At 61.2% G+C, this 17,296-nt stretch overlaps 2 protein-coding genes across 4 annotated transcripts; both read left to right on the forward strand.

The window, feature by feature from the left end:
* Nucleotides 1-2,035: 2,035 nt before the first annotated feature.
* Nucleotides 2,036-3,132, forward strand: LOC100430539 (uncharacterized). Its single transcript, XM_015135061.3, is given in 3 exon segments — nt 2,036-2,345; nt 2,348-2,590; nt 2,593-3,132. Coding segments are annotated over 3 exon segments (819 nt in total). The 5' UTR covers nt 2,036-2,083; the 3' UTR covers nt 2,907-3,132.
* Nucleotides 3,133-6,554: 3,422 nt separating this feature from the next.
* On the forward strand, nt 6,555-17,296 carry LOC144337148 (uncharacterized). Of its 3 annotated transcripts, XM_077980266.1 has the most exons (6): nt 6,555-6,665; nt 7,610-7,671; nt 9,159-10,080; nt 11,772-11,965; nt 13,878-14,145; nt 15,843-17,296. In XM_077980266.1, exons 3-4 carry the CDS (start codon nt 9,779-9,781, stop codon nt 11,941-11,943), a joined length of 474 nt encoding a protein of 157 aa, XP_077836392.1. In that variant the 5' UTR covers nt 6,555-6,665; nt 7,610-7,671; nt 9,159-9,778; the 3' UTR covers nt 11,944-11,965; nt 13,878-14,145; nt 15,843-17,296. The 3 variants fall into 3 exon arrangements, with proteins under 3 accessions (XP_077836392.1, XP_077836382.1, XP_077836378.1); XM_077980256.1 differs by lacking the exons at nt 6,555-6,665; nt 7,610-7,671 and having other exon boundaries at nt 8,632-10,080; nt 13,878-14,644; nt 15,378-17,296; XM_077980252.1 differs by lacking the exons at nt 6,555-6,665; nt 7,610-7,671 and having other exon boundaries at nt 8,632-10,080; nt 13,878-14,644; nt 15,385-17,296.

Below are 17,296 nucleotides of genomic sequence, written 5' to 3' on the forward strand. Positions count from 1 at the left end.
GCAGACCAGAGCACGCTGAGGCTCAGGGCAACCTGGGACCTGCTGGAGCATGTGGCTGATCGGGGCGTGAGGTCAGGTGAGGGCAGGGCATGTGTGAGAGCCAGACCTCAGGGGCCCAGTGGTCCCAAGGGCAGCGAGGGGTCCTTCACACAGGTCCTACCCTTCAGTCACCCACGGCACCTGCCCGCAGCCACCTTCCCGCTACTCAGAGGGGCTGCAGCCTCCAGGCTCAGGCCAAGCCATCCCAGGAGCCCAGCCCCTTACCTCCTGCTCTCTGCCTCTGCATGGACGCCCCTTGCCCCCATCCTCACCCCTCCCCCTCAGCAGCAGGACACAGCCCCACCCTCTGTCTAGGGCCACGGCCCCTTGGCCAGCCTTCCTGAGAGCAGGGTCTGTCCCACACTGGGCTCCCAGCACCGCCCTTGGCCCCCTCAGAGAGCCCCCACCCATCCCATTCTCCTGCTTAAGGGCTCGAAGGCACAGTCCGAGACCCTGCCAGGGACCCCTGCCAGTGTTCTGCCCTCCTCAGGCCGGAGGGCTGGCCTCCCTGTCCCGGCATCCCCTTCCTCCTAGTTGGACTCCCCGTTACCCCTTCCCTATCAGGGGCTGGCTGCCTTCCCAGCAACAGGCTGGCCAATGGCTGGCCTGGGCCCGGTGAGGTGCAGCTATGCCAGGCCCTGCCTCTGGCGGGACACGGGTCCCCAGGCCAGGTGCCCCTTGGTACTGTGTTTGGAGGGATGGCTCGCTCTTGGCTGGGGGCACTGCCCTGAGGACCCGTGCTGTCACCTAGGCCTCAAGTGCTGCCCAGAGGCCCTTGCCACAGCCTCCCTGAAGCCCTTGCCCTTCTTGGGGCCCGGGGTCCCATTCCAGGAGTGAAACTGGGCTGGGCCAGCCACAGTGTGGGGGCCTGTGCAGCAGGCAGAGGGGAAGCACGGGACTCCAAAAGGGAAGGGAGGAAGGGCAGGGACAGCCGCGGGCACTGGGTCCAGCCCTGCCTCAGGGCCATCCTCAGTGCAGCATCCGCCCTGGTCTGTGTTTGGGGGTGGAAGGGCAGCTGGCACTGGGGGAGACAGCACTGCCTCCACCCACCCACCCCTCCGAGGCCCCCAGAGCTGCTCCCGGGGGTCTTGCGTGACTTAGGCCCTTCCTCTGACATCACGGGCCTGCTGGCGCCTGCTGGTGGGGGAGTGGGGTGGGCCTGGGCCCACATCCTGCTTGGCCAGTTACCCACAGGCCAAGTGACCAGCACAGCCATCCCAGGCCTAGCCATACACTGCACCACCCCGGCCTTCGCTCCGTCCCAGGCCCTGCCCATCCCCTGCCACAGCGTAGGAGCCCCAGGTTGCAAAGGCTCGGGCCCCTCTCTCCTTGAGGCAGGGCCCGGCCGGCTCCTCGTAAGCCTGAGCCACACTTGGCTTCCCGAGCAGGCCCCTCCCGCCCCTGCCGTCATTTCTGGCAGGCCCTCTGCGTGAGCTCACGAGTTACATAAGGCATGTGAGCTATGTCTTGGGGGAATGAGCGACCCCTACACGGGGCTCTACATCCCCTCGCCCTCTCCAGCCACAGACCACCATGAGCCGAGGGAGGGCTGGGCGTGAGAGGTGACCCCGTGCTCCCCTGCCCTGGGTGGAGGAAGGGGCTGCCCAGCCACCCTGAGAACAATGGTATGTGCAGAAGAGAAGGGACTGAAACTCTTTGAAGATGTTCCAGGATTTAGCACCCAGGGAGCAGCGGACAGAGACTCAGCCCCAGCAGCCCCCCGCACGGAGGGAGGAAAGGGCTCCCCAGGCTGCTCAGGAGAACGTTCATTGCTATAGTGGGCAGTTGCCTCCCAACCAGGGATGGTCACCCCTTGCCCGGGGACAGTCACCCTCCCGGAATGGAGCTTCATTTCTCGGGGCTGGGAATCACCCTGGATCCTTCCCCACCCAGGGTGCTCTTGGGCCATCTGAGGGCTCCTGGGTCATTTTGGGCCATCTGAGGGCTCCTGGGTCATTTTGGGCCATCTGAGGGCTCCTGGGTCATTTTGGGCCTTCTGAGGGCTCCTGGGTCATTTTGGGCCATCTGAGGGTCCCTGAGCCCAATGACACTTCTGCCCAGGCTCGTGCGGCTGGAGGAAGCCGCCAGGCAAGGTCCCCTCCATGCCCTGGTGCAGCCTGGCCTGGGAGAGAGGAGGCCCCAGCCACGCCGAGAGCAAAGACAGGGCAGAGTTTCTCGGACGTGGCACCGGGCCAGGGAGCCCCTCACGGCTGCAGGGGTTCTCCACGGACTCAGCCATCTGGGGAGAGCAGCCCAGAGCCCTCGGGCCTCCTGCCGTATTCTGTGGCCTGGGACTTGGGGGGACCCATGAGGACACTGGGACACCGCTGAAGGGAGGTGCAGACAGTGTGTACTGGCGTTTCCGGGGACCGAGCCCAGAAGGAGCGGGACAGCCACCTCCTGGCCTGGAGGAAAATCCTGCTCCCTGGCAAGAAAACCACCCTAGAGGAACGGGGTTGGGGTGCCGGAGGCTTTCCTCAGGCGGCCGCCCCTTTCCTCCTCCAGAAGCAGGGCAGGAAAAGAGCATTCCGCCCAGGCAGCGAAAACCCCAGCTCGGCCCCTCCCGCCCCACCAGAGGCCGCCTGGAGGCACGGAGTTCCGGCCGGGATGAGGCCTGGGAAGCCCAGCGACTCACAGGCCACGGCTGCTTCCCCTCTGCGAGGAAAGAAAAGTCCCTGCAGAGCGGCCCTCGGCTCAGGCTGCGGTGCCCAAGCAGAGGAAGGGAGCGTGCTTGCAGATGCCTCCTGCTGGGAGCCTGCCACCCCCGCCACACCCTGCGCGGGGACAAAGCTCTCGGTGGCTGTGGCGGGGACACACCGCGTGTGGGTGGCTGCAAGCCAGCAGCCCCGAGCAGCCCCTCCCGCTAGACTCCCAGCCTGGGCCCTCTGTCCTCCAGGCAACGAGAACATGTATGCCTCGCTTTTCAGAGACTCGGGTTCTTGGAACTTACACCCTCTTGGGTTTGCTATTTTTACCCACCCTGAGCCTTCCGGTCTCCATGGCGACGCCTCCAAACAGCAGATTCCAGGCGGCAATGACGTCATCTCTCCCTTTCCTGCCGCCCAGGCCTCGGAGGCACTGCTGCCTGGGGCCGGGGGTGGGGGTGGGGGGCTGCAGGGCTTCCCTGGCCCCCTCCCATACCTGCCTCACGCTCCCCCAAGCAGCGACTCAAGGCCTGCGGGCCACGGCTGGGCCTCTCCTGACTCCAGCTTGCCCGTCTGTCCTTGGGGGCAGCGTCCTTCCTTCTCTTGGCCCCTTGGAGCAGCTCTGCGGGAGCCCTGCAGCAGCCCAACGGATTGAATGCAAAAGACAGCCACCCTCCTGCTCCAGATCCTGGGAGGAGGCTGCAGGCTGCCGCTGAGACAGCAACCTGCCTGGCCTGGGAAGCTCCTTGCGGCCCCAGCATCAGAAGCTTGCTCTTGGCACCGTGGCTCACTCCTGTAATCCCAGCACTTTGGGAGGCCCAGGCGGGCGGATCATGAGGTCAGGAGATCGAGACCATCCTGGCTAACACAGTGAAACCCTGTCGCTACTAAAAATACAAAAAAACAAATTAGCTGGGCATGGTGGTGGGCGCCTGTAGTCCCAGCTACTTGGGAGGCTGAGGCAGGAGAATGACGTGAACCCAGGAGGCGGAGCTTGCAGTGAGCTGAGATCACACCACTGCACTCCAGCCTGGGCGACAAAGCAAGATTCCGTCTCAAACAAAAAAGTAGCAGCAGCAGCTTGGTCTCGGCCAGGCGCGGTGGCTCACGCCTATAATCCCTGCACTTTGGAAGGCCGAGGCGGGTGGATCACCCGAGGTCAGGAGTTTGAGACCAGCGTGGCCAACATGATGAAACCCCATCTCTAATAAAAATATAAAAAATTAGCCAGGTACCTGTAACCTCAGCTACTTAGGAGGCTGAGGTGGAGAATCACTTGAACCTGGGAGGCGGAGCTTGCAGTGAGCTGAGATCGTGCCACTGCACTCCAACCTGGGCAACAAGAGTAAAACTCCATCTCAAAAAAAAAAAAAAAAAAGAAAACAAAAGAAAAGAAAAACTTGCTCCCAAGAGAGGCAGTGACCATGGTGGCAGGGGCCCAGGGAGTCCACAGACGCCCAGAGCAGGGTATGGTCTATAGCACGGTCTGCTAGGCACCCACTGTAGTGCCGAAGGGCATCCAGCCCCTGAGAGTGAGGCTGTCAGAACACCCTGGCCCCAGGTCGCACAGCTCCAGGGCTCCAGCCCAGGCAAGACAGGCGCTGCAGGGCCCAGCCCCACACCCTGGTCCCAATCAGGCGTCTGGATAGGGGCAGCAGTCCCTAAGCCCAGGCCCAGGTCCCCCACAGTAACTGCCAGCTTGTGTCCCTGTCTGGGACCACACTTTACCCAGCTGCCTCTGCAACGCCAGCCTGCAGTCTGCCCTCAGCCCAAACCGAGGATGGGGACACCCGGGGTTGGATGGCCACTGGTGACCAAGGTTGGGTGGGCAAGGCTACCCTTTCCCAGGGTCACCCTCCAGGAGAAGAGCCCCAGCCCTGGAGCACGTGTGTGCTTCGCTGTGCTTGCAGAGACCACAGAAATGCCACACGTCTTGGCAGTGCCTTGCAAAAAGGACAAGTGCAGCCTCGAAAGTTTCGCAGCCCCCAGAGGGCCAGGAGGAGCCCCGAGGAGCCACCCCCACCCGGCCCCCGAGGCACCCTTACCTGGGGGGTGCTGGGGTCTCACTGCCTAAGCAGGGCCTGTGACTAAATCAGCTCCACCCACCCCCGGCCTCCTCCCCAAAGGAGGCATGGAGGGCAGGAGGGCAGGGTCTGGTGTGGGGGAGGTGGCAGGCAGGGCTGTGGAAGCTGTGGGGGGCTGGAGCTCTCGGCACAGGCTGGGTGAAGGTCACAGCCTCCCTCTGTCCCACCAGCACCCGGATGGGAAAACAGGACCCTCAGCAGGTGTCCCAATGGCCAACATCACTGCTCCCAGAAACGATACAGAAACAAGGTGGTTTCGAGGCTCACATTCCTACCCTCCTGCTTGATTTCAGGGATGAAGTCCCAACTCGCCTCTGTCTGACACCGGCAGGCACACTCGCAGGTCTGGGCACGAGGCAGGCAGGTGAGCCGCCCGTCTCCAGAGCCCCTCAAGACCCTGTGGTGCACAGACAAGGTGCCTGGAGAACACAGCCCCAGGGCACTAGGCAGGGCCTTTCCCCCAGCCCCCACGAGGACCCCCCACCCTAAGGCTGCATTCCAGGGTGAGGTGCTGGGAAGAGGCCATGGCACAGAGGCCCCATGAGGGTTTGGGTGCCCAGGACGGGTTCTGTGCTCCCTGGATGGAACCTGGCTGCAGCAGGGATGTGGACGTTGTGCGTTCACTGAAGCACCTCCTCCAACAATCTCTGTCTGGACAGAGGCAGGAGGGAGGCTGGGAGGCTGGGAGCCTGAAGGGTCCTGGGGGTGTGAGCAGGACAGGAGAGCGGCTTCACATGGAGGGTGTGGAGTTCCTGGACGAGTGGCCCATAGCCCTGCACGAAGCGGGGTGGCCGAACGCCACCAGCACCAAGCAGCCCCCCTGAACTTTGTGCGCCTCGGCCTGCTGCCCTCCCCCTGTTGGCTCAGGCTCCAGCTGTCCCCGCTGAGTCCCACAGGAGGCCCCTGGCCTGAGCTCTAGTCAGCCAGATGTGTCCTGCCCGACAGGGTCCGGGTGCAGGCCAGGGGGCTGGGCCCTGAGGGCGCTGGGTGGGTGAGCGTGGAACTGGTTTCTTCTGTGGAGTAGACTACATGCCTCCCTACAGCAAGCACAGACACACGGGAGAGTTCCTGTTCTACAGAGCTGGCAGCTTCCCTAGGAGAGCATAAAAAAATTAAGTCTCCAAATGTTCTCTGTTGGACGGGGGTCCATGTTCTTAAAAGGAATAGACCAGGGTAAGTGGAGAGGTGCTGAGTTGGAGGGGGGCTTCCTATGAGGTCCATCTCAGCAGCCCTAAAATGGGTGAGGGATGAGCTTTCGGGGCCGGGGCCAGCAGCGCAAAGGCCTGGGGGCAGGACGGTGCTTGGGTCCCTGCAGGATGCGTGCAGCAGGTGGAGGAGGGAGTGGTAAGAGAGGACGCGAGGGGTGGGGTGGCAGAGGGTGGGCAGAGCACACCGTGCCTATTTGCTGTTGACATCCAACTTTGCTCCCCTGGGGGACCCAGCCTGGGGGGCTCTGCTCCTAACCTGGGAGGCTCTTGGCAGACAAGGGTGGAGCAGCTGCTGGGTGTGGTGAGTGGGGTCTGGGCTTCGTGCCTCCCCCGGCTGTGGGGGCTCCCTGAGGTGCTTGAGCCCATGACTACCTATCCCTCCACTTCCCTGCTGGGAAAACTGAGGGCCCGATCAGCGGAATCGATTCAAAACAGATGAGGCTAATTTTTTTCTGAGCATTTTGTTTCCAGTCCCACCCCTAGCCTGGCACAGAGCTGGAGTGACCGGCCGAGGGGAGGGCTCTCGCCTGGCCCAGCCCAAACCCCTCTGGGGCCCCTGGCTGGCCCCTCCCAAGCCTGCCCAGGGACCTGCTGCCCACAGGCCTACCCGCTCTGGCCGAGCATGGGGGTTACATAAACAGGCACATTCATGACTTCAAAGGGCGAGGCAAGAGGCTGCAGGGACCCAGGTATGGGCTCAGGGTGCTGGGGCCACCTGCACCAGCAGCTGCCCCACAGATGCTGCAGGGAGGGGCCTGGCACTCACCCCGTCCCAGCACCTTCTGCACGCGGGTCCACCTCCAGGCCAGGCACTGCCCGGCGGGCTCTTGTTGCCGTGAGTAATGTTTAACTTGGAAGGGCCCGTGGACAACTGCAGGGGAGAAGTTAACAACAAGTTTGGATTGCAATCCGCTTGCCAGGAGGGGGGCAGAGAGAGGAAAGGAGAGAGAGAGGGTAAAGTTGAGAGGAAGAAAGGAGACCAGAAGGTTGGCCGGGGGACGTGCACTCCAGGGAGGCAGGGCTGAGAGGACACCCCTGGCCTGGGATCCAGGGCTATGGTCTGTGTGTAGCTAAGAAGCGCAGGCCCCAGGGCCAGGTGCCCATTGTGCCCAGGAGTGGGAGCTCTGAGGCCAACTGGCTGGCAGTCACCCTCCCAGGCATGGGGCTGAGCCTCCCATGCCTCAGTTTCCCCTACAGAAAACACCCTGCACCCAAGACGGGCCTTGGGGTCCAGCCTTGGGGCAGAAACACTGCACACACGTGCACACACATGCAGGCACGTGGGCACACAGAGGCTCACATGCCTGCACGCATGCACACACAGGCGCGTGCACACACACACACACACACACACACCCCACACCCCCACATACACACGGGTGTTAGCAAAACGGCCCCGCCTGAATCGCTGAGGGCCCAAGGCCGGAAAAGTCCATGACGCTGGAGCAGGGATGAGGTCCCATTCCAGCAGGCCGGGGGAGGGCCGCCGCACTGGAGCCGGGACAGAGCTCTCGCCAAACAGAGGCCTCCCGCAGCACAAACCCCGGCCTTTCGTGGGGTCAGTGCCCATAGGGTTGAGCACCACGTGCCTGGCTGGGCAGTGCTCCTACCAGGGTCCCCTTCTCCACTGTAGGAAACACAGCTACTCCTGTGGCCGCGTCTGCTCTGCTGCATCTCCAGCGCCTGCCAGGCATGGTGTGTGTGGCCCCGAGACAGGGAGTTTCCAGTGCGTGAGTGGGAGTCCAGGCCCCGGGTGGGGCAGATGCCAAGTGGGGGCCAGAGAAGGAGAGTGCTGGGCCAGGGATCAGGAGCACACGGCTCCTCTCTGGCCTCCTCTCCTACCTCCATCTGCCACCTCCATCATCAACAGCCCAGATGACCTGGGGGCAGCTCCCTGACCTTGCGGGCTCACTGTTCTCACCTAGAAAAGAGGAGAGCGGGCCGGGCGCGGTGGCTCACGCCTGTAATCCCAGCACGTTGGGAGGCTGAGGTGGGCGGATCACGAGGTCAGGAGTTCAAGACCAGCCTGACCGACATGATGAAACCCCGTCTCTACTAAAAATACAAAAATTAGCCAGGCATGGTGGTGCGTGCCTGTAATCCCAGCTACTCGGGAGGCTGAGGCAGGAGAATCGCTTGAACCTGGGAGATGGAGGTTGCAGTGAGCCGAGATCAGGCCTCTGCACTCCAGCCTGGGTGACAGAACAAGACCCTGTCTGAAAAAAAAAAAAAAAAAAGAAAAGAGGAGAGCGGCTTTGACTGTCTTCAGCCTCTATCAGACCACGCCCAAGAAGGCCGGCAAAGGGTGGGGGCTCATCCTCTGAAGGATCGAGGGGACAAGACACCCTGGATGCACAGGCCATGTGGGCCTGCCCAGCTCTGCCCCTACCGGGACCCAGCTCTGCCAGCAGACTGGGAACCTGCGGCCCCAGCTCCACTGGGCCAGGCAAAACATCACACCCACCCTCACCGGCCAGCCCGCACTGGCCCCCACTCACCTCCATTCCAGAATACAGCACCTCTCTCTGCCCAATCAATGCTTTTTCACAAATGTGGACTTTGACAGGAAACTGCCCTCCTCCCTTAACCTTGCTGTGTTTTCAGGTTTGCCCCTGGGCAAGAGAGTCTCCCCTCCTCCTGGACAGAGTGCAGGTCGCACACCTGAGGCAGGGAAGAAGCTGGCTGCATGGGGAGCCACACCTCCCAGGCAGGAGGCTGTGGCCTGGGGCTCCTGGGCCAGGGGTCCCAGAACCTTTTTTTTCTTTTTTTTTTTTTTGAGACAGAGTCTTGCTCTGTCGCCCAGGCTGGGGTGCAGTGGCACTATCGTGGCTCACTGCAAGCTCTGCCTCCCGGGTTCACATCATTCTCCTGCCTCAGCCTCCCGAGTAGCTGGGACTACAGGCGCCCGCCACCACACCCGGCTAATTTTTTGTATTTTTAGTAGAGACGGAGTTTCATTGTGTTAGCCAGGATGGTCTCAATCTCCTGACCTGGTAAGTGCCTGCCTCGGCCTCCCAAAGTGCTGGGATTACAGGCGTGAGCCACTGACCCCGGCCCCTGGAGCCTCAGTCTCGGAATCACACCCACTCCACGGAAATTGCTCAGAACGACCTTTTCCCACTTCTGGGATTCCTGCAACTGTTTTTCACTGGAGTTAAACAGTTTCGTTTTATACCTCCCAGCCCAGGGCGTCTGTCACAGCTTTCCAATCCATGATACCACGAATCGGACTGGACACGGATAAATTGGGACAGGGCGCCCAGTGGCAAAGGCCGGGACAGGTGGGCCACTCTCTCCAGAAGGTACCTCTGACAGGGGCTGTGCAGGGCTGCAGGAGACACAGGAGGACCCCGCCTGGCCCCTTAGAGACAGGGTCTCCCGGACGGGAGATTCCTGTAGCCTCTCTTCCTCCTTCACACTTTGTTTAATCGGGAAATCGACCATTGCTGCCCTTCCACAGACAGGTCGGTGAGTACCGACAGGGAAGTGAATTGACAGGGAAAGGCCCTGCCCTCCCCCACCACGCTAGAGTGGCCATGCGAACCTGATGATGGGGCCCCAATGCAGGGACGCCCCTCTCCTGCCTGGGCCCTGATTGGCACGGCACCTGCAGTTCAAGCCCGGGGTCCCCATCCCTGCCGTGAGCTCGGCTCTCAGGTCAGACAGACCGAAAAGGAATGGAGACATTGAGGCTTCGGACAGGTGTGCGGACAGGAGGCCCGGGGTCTCCCGATGCCCTTCCCAGCGTCCCCCTGCGCCTCGCCGGCGATCTGGGCGCAGTGGCGGAGGGTCTCCCGCGCACATGGGAGGACGGCTCAGCCTTCCAGTCCCCCGGCGTGCCACTGAGGCCTGCAGCGCAGCTGGGTCACCCTCAGAACGCCGGACCCGGAGCAAGGGCGAACACCGTGAGGCGCTGCGCTCGTGGCTTGCATGTGGCGTCCACGTTGAAACGAAGCAGGCTCGACGCTGGAAACTCGCTTCACCCACCCGCCCCTTCGCCATCCGCTGGCGGCGACTGCACGCCCAGAATCCCCCGTGCGCTTCCCACGCCTCTTGGACGGCCGCCCCGGAAGCGCGCTCGCCCTGGAGGTCGCAGAACGAGCGGTGAGTGCCAGGCTGGGCCTGTGAACATGGAGGAAATTGGAGCGGCGAGGTGGCTGGGACCGGCCCTCCCCCTGCGGGTCTCACCGCCACGGCGGCCCCAGGCTGGGCGCCGAGGACAGGGCCGGGGCGGGGCGGGGCGGGGCGGGAAGTGCGCGGGACCCTGCGGGGCGGGGCTTGGCTTTGTGGGTGGTGCCCATGGGGGCGGGGTGTGGGCGGGGCCTAGACGGAGGGTGGAGCTGAGAGGGGCGGGGCAGGGAAGCGCCAGCAGGCGGAGCGGGGGCGGGGCGCAGGGGGGCCCGGAAAGACGGGCGGGGATTGAGGGGTGGGGCGTGGGGAGCCCGGGGGGCGGGGCGGGGCGTGGAGAGCACGGGAGGAAGGGCGGGGCTTGGGGGCGGGACGCGAGGGAGCCCGGAGGGAGAGGCGGGGCTTGAGGGGCGGGGCGTGGGAGGTGCCCGGGAGGAGGGTCCGGCAGAGGGACCCAGGCTGGAGAGTTAGTTCGGGTCTGAGGTGTTGTGAGCCGGGAGCGCGAGGAAACCAAAGGCAGGGGCTGGTTGAGGCTGCAGCTCACTGCTGATTTACCCCAGGACCCCGCTCCGGAGGGGTCGTAGCCAGTTTAGCACAAGTCCATCATCCGCTAGTCCCGAAAGCGCTGGGCAGTGGGGTCAGGGGCAGTGGGAGGAAATCCACCCGGCTGACGCCCTGCGGGTTCTCCGGTTCCCGGGCGCTCGGCGGCGGGCGTGGCCCTCAGAGCAGGCCACCGGGCGTTGGGGGTCCAGGCTGACTCCCGGAGAGACCGGGATCGCCAAGTCACGCCCCACGTGGCCTGGAGGCTTTTTCCTGGTCCTCCCAATCCTTCAGCCAAAGGCTCTCATTATGTGGAGAATGGAAGTCACTATTTGGGGGAATTGACTGTCCCCAGGGCACGTCCTAGAAGGGAGCAAATCCCTCCGAGGAGGCGCAGGAGATTCACAGGCAGCCTCTATGCGTGCACCTCCATTCAGGATGTGCCAGGACGGCAGACCACAGGCAGCGCCAGAAACGGCTCGCGATGCTGGCAGGTCAAACAGCCGGGCACCTGGGCGTGGGGACACCGGAGGGACACTGGTTGTACACGCGTGCTGCAGAGTTGGTGACCATGGGCAGTGCAGCCGCTGGGTTTGGCCTGTGAGGCCATCCTCGAGGTTCTCTGGAGGCCAGCAAGGGGCTTTCACAGCTGAGAGGTGTGTAAGGACCCAATATGGCAGGAGCTGCCCTCGCCAGCTGCCCAGAGTGAGCTGGCTCTCCCAGGCTGGAGGGGCTGCCCCAGGGTGCTCAGACAGCCAGGCACTTACTTCACTCCCTGACCCCGACCCCCAGTGGGAGGTCAGTGGGTGCCACTAAGTCCTCCCCAACCCTGCCAGACGGCAGTGTACAAAAACCTGGGTTCACGTCCAGCTTGGCTGCTCACTGTCATGACAAGTGGGCAGATGCCCTGGGCCTCAGTTGGCCCATCTGTAAGTGGGGCCAAGAGACAGCACCTCCGTCACAGGGCTGGGTGTGGGGTGAACAGGTTGGTCCCTGGAGACAAGTGGTGTGGTGCCCTGAGGCCTGAGGCCAGGCTCCAAGGCCGCTCAAGGAATAGGGGATTTGAGGCAGCTCAGAGAGGACAGGCCCAGCAGCCAGCCCCAGCCTGATATCTCCCCTCTGCTTAGGCCCCAGACGCAGCTGCATCCTGGAATTGTTCTGAGAAATCTGGGACCTGCTCCACCTCCACCCAGGCAGGGGGCACCAGCCAGCTCCAGAGTTGCCCACCTTCCCTCACAGGCGCACAGGTCAGTGCCAGGCCAACCCCAGAGCGAGAACACCGGTGCTGGACTGTGCTGAAGCAGCGAGGTGGCCTGCACAGGTGAGGTTGCCAGGAACAGTCAGTGCAGCTGTGCCCAGTCCTGGGCAGGGCAGCCATGGGAGGGCCCTGACTGCGGAGGGGTGTCCAGAGAGCCTGCCCCACTATGGAGAAGCCTGCGGGGAAGAAGGTGGCAGAAGGGAGGCGGGGCTGGTCTTGGCGGCCACTGTCTGGCCAGTTCGGATCCTAGTCATGCCTTGGCTCCACCTAGGTTGCAGGCAAAGAACCTGTTCAGAGATTCTGCTGGGCATCAGGCCACTGTTTCCAGCGGCCAGATAGCTTCCTGGGGCCTCAGGACTCTGGGCTGCCCTCTGGCCCCGGGGAAGGTTGCCAGGCCATGGGCAGGGAGAAAAGCAGAAGGGGGATGGGAGGGGGAGGAGAGTCTCAGCCAGTGTCCCGCTCGGATGCACAGCACTGTTGTTCAGTCACCAGCTGGCTGGGAGGACGGCTTCCACTGCAGGATGGACCCCAGGGAGGAGGATGGAACTTCATTGTCAGACATCCCTCACACCACAAAGTTGGAAATTGCTCACCCAGAAATGGGGGTATATGGCACTTTGGGAGGCCAAGGCAGGAGGACTGCCTGAGGCCAGGAGTTTGACGAGACCATCCTGGACAATAGTGTAAGACCCTGTCTTTACAAAAATTAAAATTAGCCAGGGCCCTGGTGTGGTGACTCATGCTTGTAATCCTAGCACTTTGGGAGGCCAAGGGAAGAGGATCGCTTGAGCTCAGGAGTTTAAGATCAGCCTGGGCAACATGGCAAAATCCCATGCCGTCTCTACAAAACAAAACAAAACAAAACAAAAAATTAACCATGGTGGCTTGTGCCTGTAGTCCCAGCTACTTGGGAGGCTGAAGTGGGAGGATTGCTTGAGCCAGGGAAGCAGCAGTTGCAGTGAGCCGAGATCGTGCCACTAGACTCTAGCTTGGGTAACAGAGGGAGACTGTCTCAATAAATAAAATAAAAATAAAGAGGTGTTGAGGATTGCTTGAACCCAGGAGGTGGAGGTTGCAGTGAATCAAGATTTTGCCACTGCACTGCAGCCTGGGCAACAGAGCAAGACCCTGTCTCTAAAACAAAACCAAAAACAGAAATAGGGTTGTTGGTTGTCACTTAGCTGGGGCTCGTGGTGATGGGGTCCAGTGGCACATATGGAGGGCATAGCTGGAAGGAACAGAGGCCACCTCCTCCTCGGGCACCTGGTAGGGGAGAGCAGCCCTAGGCCAAGGCCACACAGTGTGAGGGTTTGCAGGACAGTCAGTAGTCTGCACGGGGGCCTCCTGGAGCCTGGTTCTCCAGACAGTCCCCGAGGGAGCACCCAGGGGAAAAGAGAAACAGAAAACCAGCCCATTTTTGGGCCATATCTTTCAAGCCACTTTCTCTTTTTCTCCTTCTTCTTTTTCTTTTTTTTTTTTTTTTGAGTTGGAATTTCTCTGTCACCCAGGCTGGAGTACAGTGGCACAATCTTGGCTCACTGCAACCTCCACCTCCTGGGTTCAAGCAATTCTCCTGTTTCAGCCTCCCAAGTAGCTGGGACTACAGGCGTACACCACCACGCCTGGCTAAATTTTGTATTTTTAGTAGAGATGGGGTTTCACCATATTGGTTAGGCTGGTCTTGAACTCCTGGCCTCAGGTGATCCACCTGCCTTGGCCTTCCAAAGTACTGGGATTGCAGGCGTGAGCCACTGCGCCCAGACTCAGGTCCCTTTCTCTAAAAGTCAGCAATTCTACCAGATGAACACACAAGACCTAAGCCCCCAGTGGTGACTTCTTGCTCCCTGCCCACGGGTGTCCCAGTCCTTCCAGGCTGTGCCTTCGAGCCTACAGAAGTCGCTCACCGTGCATGTCCCTGACCCTCTGGAGGATGCGCAGGGCCCAGGCCACCCACTGTCCTTATTTTCCAATGCAGGGGCAGCAAGGGAGGTGTCGGACGGAGCCACCCCACGGTTCCCCTGTGAAAGTCTGCACGTCACTCAGAAAGTTGAAGCAAACGAAGCAGGGCTGGAGCTCACAGTTCACAGCTGGCCAGGCTGCACAGGGGATGCGCCAAGGACAGTTTCCTACAACAAGTGGAAATCTGTGTGCTGCAGGCGAGCTGGGTCCTGGAAAGTGCAGGGACCAGCCAGCATCTCGGGACATCAAGGGCTGTCTCCAGCCAGCAGATTTCCCATAAAAAGGTGCTGAACTGGGGACAAAGCTGATTCTACAGAGCTGAGAATCCAGACCTTCCCTGGGGACTCCCAAGGGGGCCCTGGCCACCCTCTCCACCTGCAGAGGTTTCCTGGCCCAATAGCTCCTCCTCTGAGGGCCCCCTTCCAGCTCTCGGCCCATGGGGGAGCCAGTTCCTCAGCTCTGGGCTTGGTGGACAGGAGACCTAGGGCTCCCTGCACCGAGCTGGGCTCAGTGTTTTCTTTTTTGTTGTTTTTTTTGAGACGGAGTCTCGCTCTGTCGCCCAGGCTGGAGTGCAGTGGCCAGATCTCAGCTCACTGCAAGCTCCGCCTCCCGGGTTTACGCCATTCTCCTGCCTCAGCCTCCCAAGTAGCTGGGACTACAGGCACCCGCCACCTCGCCCGGCTAGTTTTTTTGTACTTTTTTAGTAGAGACGGGGTTTCACCGTGTTCGCCAGGATGGTCTCGATCTCCTGACCTCGTGATCTGCCCGTCTCGGCCTCCCAAAGTGCTGGAATTACAGGCTTGAGCCACCGCGCCCGGCCTGGGCTCAGTGTTTTCAAGCTGAACTTGGTGCGAGGTGGCTTGGAAAGCTGGGAGCCTGCTGCGTGTCTCCTGGGGCTGCTGTGAAAAAATGACCACACACTGGGAGCCTAAAACAACCGACATTTATCCTGTCACAGTTCAGGCAGCTGGAGTCCAAAATCAGTGGTTGGGAGGGTGGCCTTCCCTCTAAAGGCTCTGGGCGGCTGCTTCCTGCCCCTTCCAGCTCTGGGCCCCTGGCATTCCCTGGCTTGCGGCTGTACCACCCCCAACCCCAAGCTTCCTTCCTGTGACTCTGTGTCCAAATTTTCCCTTCTTTTCTTTTTCTTTTTCTTTTTTTTTTTCCCAAGATGGAGTTTTGCTCTTGTCGCTCAGGCTGGAGTGCAACAGCATGATCTTGGCTCACGGCAACCTCCGCCTCCTGGGTTCAAGCAATTCTCCTGCCTCAGCCTCCTAAGTAGCTGGGATTACAAGCACCCACCACCCATACCCAGCTAATTTTATATTTTTAGTAGAGACGAAGTTTCATCATGTCTTTCAGGCTGGTCTTGAACTCCTGACCTCACATGATCCACCTGCCTCGGCCTCCCAAAGTGCTGAGATTACAGGCATGAGCCACAGCACCTGGCCCTGGCCAATTTTCCTTTTCTTTTTCTCTTTTTTTTTTTTTTGAGATGGAGTCTTGCTCTGTTGCCCAGGCTGGAGTGCAGTGGCTCAATCTCAGCTTACTGCAACCTCTGCCTTCCGGGTTCAAGCGATTCTCCTGCCTCAGCCTCCTGAGTAGCTGAGACTACAGGCGCCCGTCATCACACCGAGCTAATTTTTGTAGTTTTTAGTAGAGACGGGGTTTCACTATGTTGGCCAGGCTGGTCTTGAACTCCTGACCTCAAGTGGTCTGCCCGCCTCGGCCTCCCAAAGTGCTGGGATTGCAGGCGTGAGATATTACACCTGGCCAATTCTCCTTTTCTTACAAGAACACTGGTCACACTGCATTCAGAGCCAACCCTAACCCAGTATCGCCTCATCCTGATTTGATTCTATGAGCGCAGACCTTGCTTCCGAGCGAGGCCACTTCCTCAGGTACTGGTGGACATGAGTCTTTGGAGACACTGCTCAACCCACAGCACTCCCCCAGCTTGATTTCTGTGACTTGTTTTCCCCAGAGGAGGGGTGCCCTGAGAGGTCTCCACTGCCTGACCGGCTCCTTGGTGCCAAGCACTCTGCGAGGCTTCCCAGGGAACAGAGCACACAGGACCGCCCTCCTAGAAAGACCAACCAGCATCTGAGCTCACAATTTCCCAGCAGGGCAGTGGGGTGGAAAGAGAAGCCTGGGCTGGGCTGGGCTGGCGAAGCTTCTCTGGGGAGGGGACGTCAGAGCAGGGTCTGGGGCTGACAAAAGCCCGCCCCTGGCTGGGGGCTGAGGGGGCAGGGGGCTGAGCCTGACACATGGGGATAGAGGACAGGCTGTGGGAGGGTGTGAACAGGAGAGTGCTTGAAGGGGTGCTGGGGACTTTGAGAGAGGGCAGCTGGCCCTGTCTGGTGGGGAATGCTGGCCCAGAGACAGGCCATGGCTGGGGTGGGGTTCAGAAACAGGACCACTGTCTCCCGGGCCAGGGCCCTCCCCAGCTACTACTGGCTTTCCGGCTCTTGGGGTCAGGGGCGGGTCTGTGCCATGACCCCACCACTGAGGCTGTGAGGAGGCTGGGGGTGCCCAGGGGCACCAAGGCACACCCCTACTCTCGCACCCATGTGTGGGCCCGAGCACCTGCTCTGCTGCCCCAAGGATCTGGTGATGTTTCCCAGGCAACTGTCTCACACAGCCTATCTGCCTGGCACTCCCGTATCCCGTAAATGCCACCACATCTGGCTACAGGCGGGCGTGTCTGCCTGGCATCCATGGGCCAGCAGGTGTGGCAGAGCACAGCCCGCTTCCTGGCTGTGTCGGAAGGCTGCCCGGGCGTTTTGGCTGTTGTTGCCAGCAGGCGAGCATTGCCAGGGCACTGTGCTTGGGCGCCAGGCCGTTTTGCCACGTGGGAAGGGGTGGAGACAGCCCAGTGCCTTCAGCGTGTACCCAGGGTGCCTGCTGGTCACACGTCTCACTGGGAAATTGGGAGGGTGCACTGCCATCGGGCTGCTTAGGCCTGCCAGCCTCCGGGCCTGTCACTGCTGTCTTAGCCTGATTTGCAGGGTGTGAGCGCTGGGCAGAGACGATCATCCGGGGGACTCTGAGGATGCCAGTGGCTGGGACACTTGTTCCTTCGTGGTGGAAGGAGTTGGAGAGGGTTGGCTCCCTGACCTGCAACCAGCAGACCTCACCGGGCTTCTGAAACCAGCTCAGTGGGCTGGGGCCTGATTCATCATCCATAAATGCGTCCTTTTATGCCACAGAGGGTGAGGGGCCTCCTCGCCCACCGGTTTGCAGGTGTGGCAGTACGAGATGGGCGGCTCCGATGCCCCCACCCACTTGAACACCTTCGGCTCTGCCTGGGGTGCAAACTCCCACGGCTGAAACATTTTTTTGTAAACATGAATTTCGGCTTAGCAAAAACTCATTTCCACACTGCACGTGTCAGTTCCAACCAGAAATTATTTTCCAATAAAGCAAAACTCCCTGTCA

The sequence above is a fragment of the Macaca mulatta genome, chromosome 1 (genome assembly GCF_049350105.2).
Source record: "Macaca mulatta isolate MMU2019108-1 chromosome 1, T2T-MMU8v2.0, whole genome shotgun sequence".
Classification (NCBI taxonomy): domain Eukaryota; kingdom Metazoa; phylum Chordata; class Mammalia; order Primates; family Cercopithecidae; genus Macaca; species Macaca mulatta.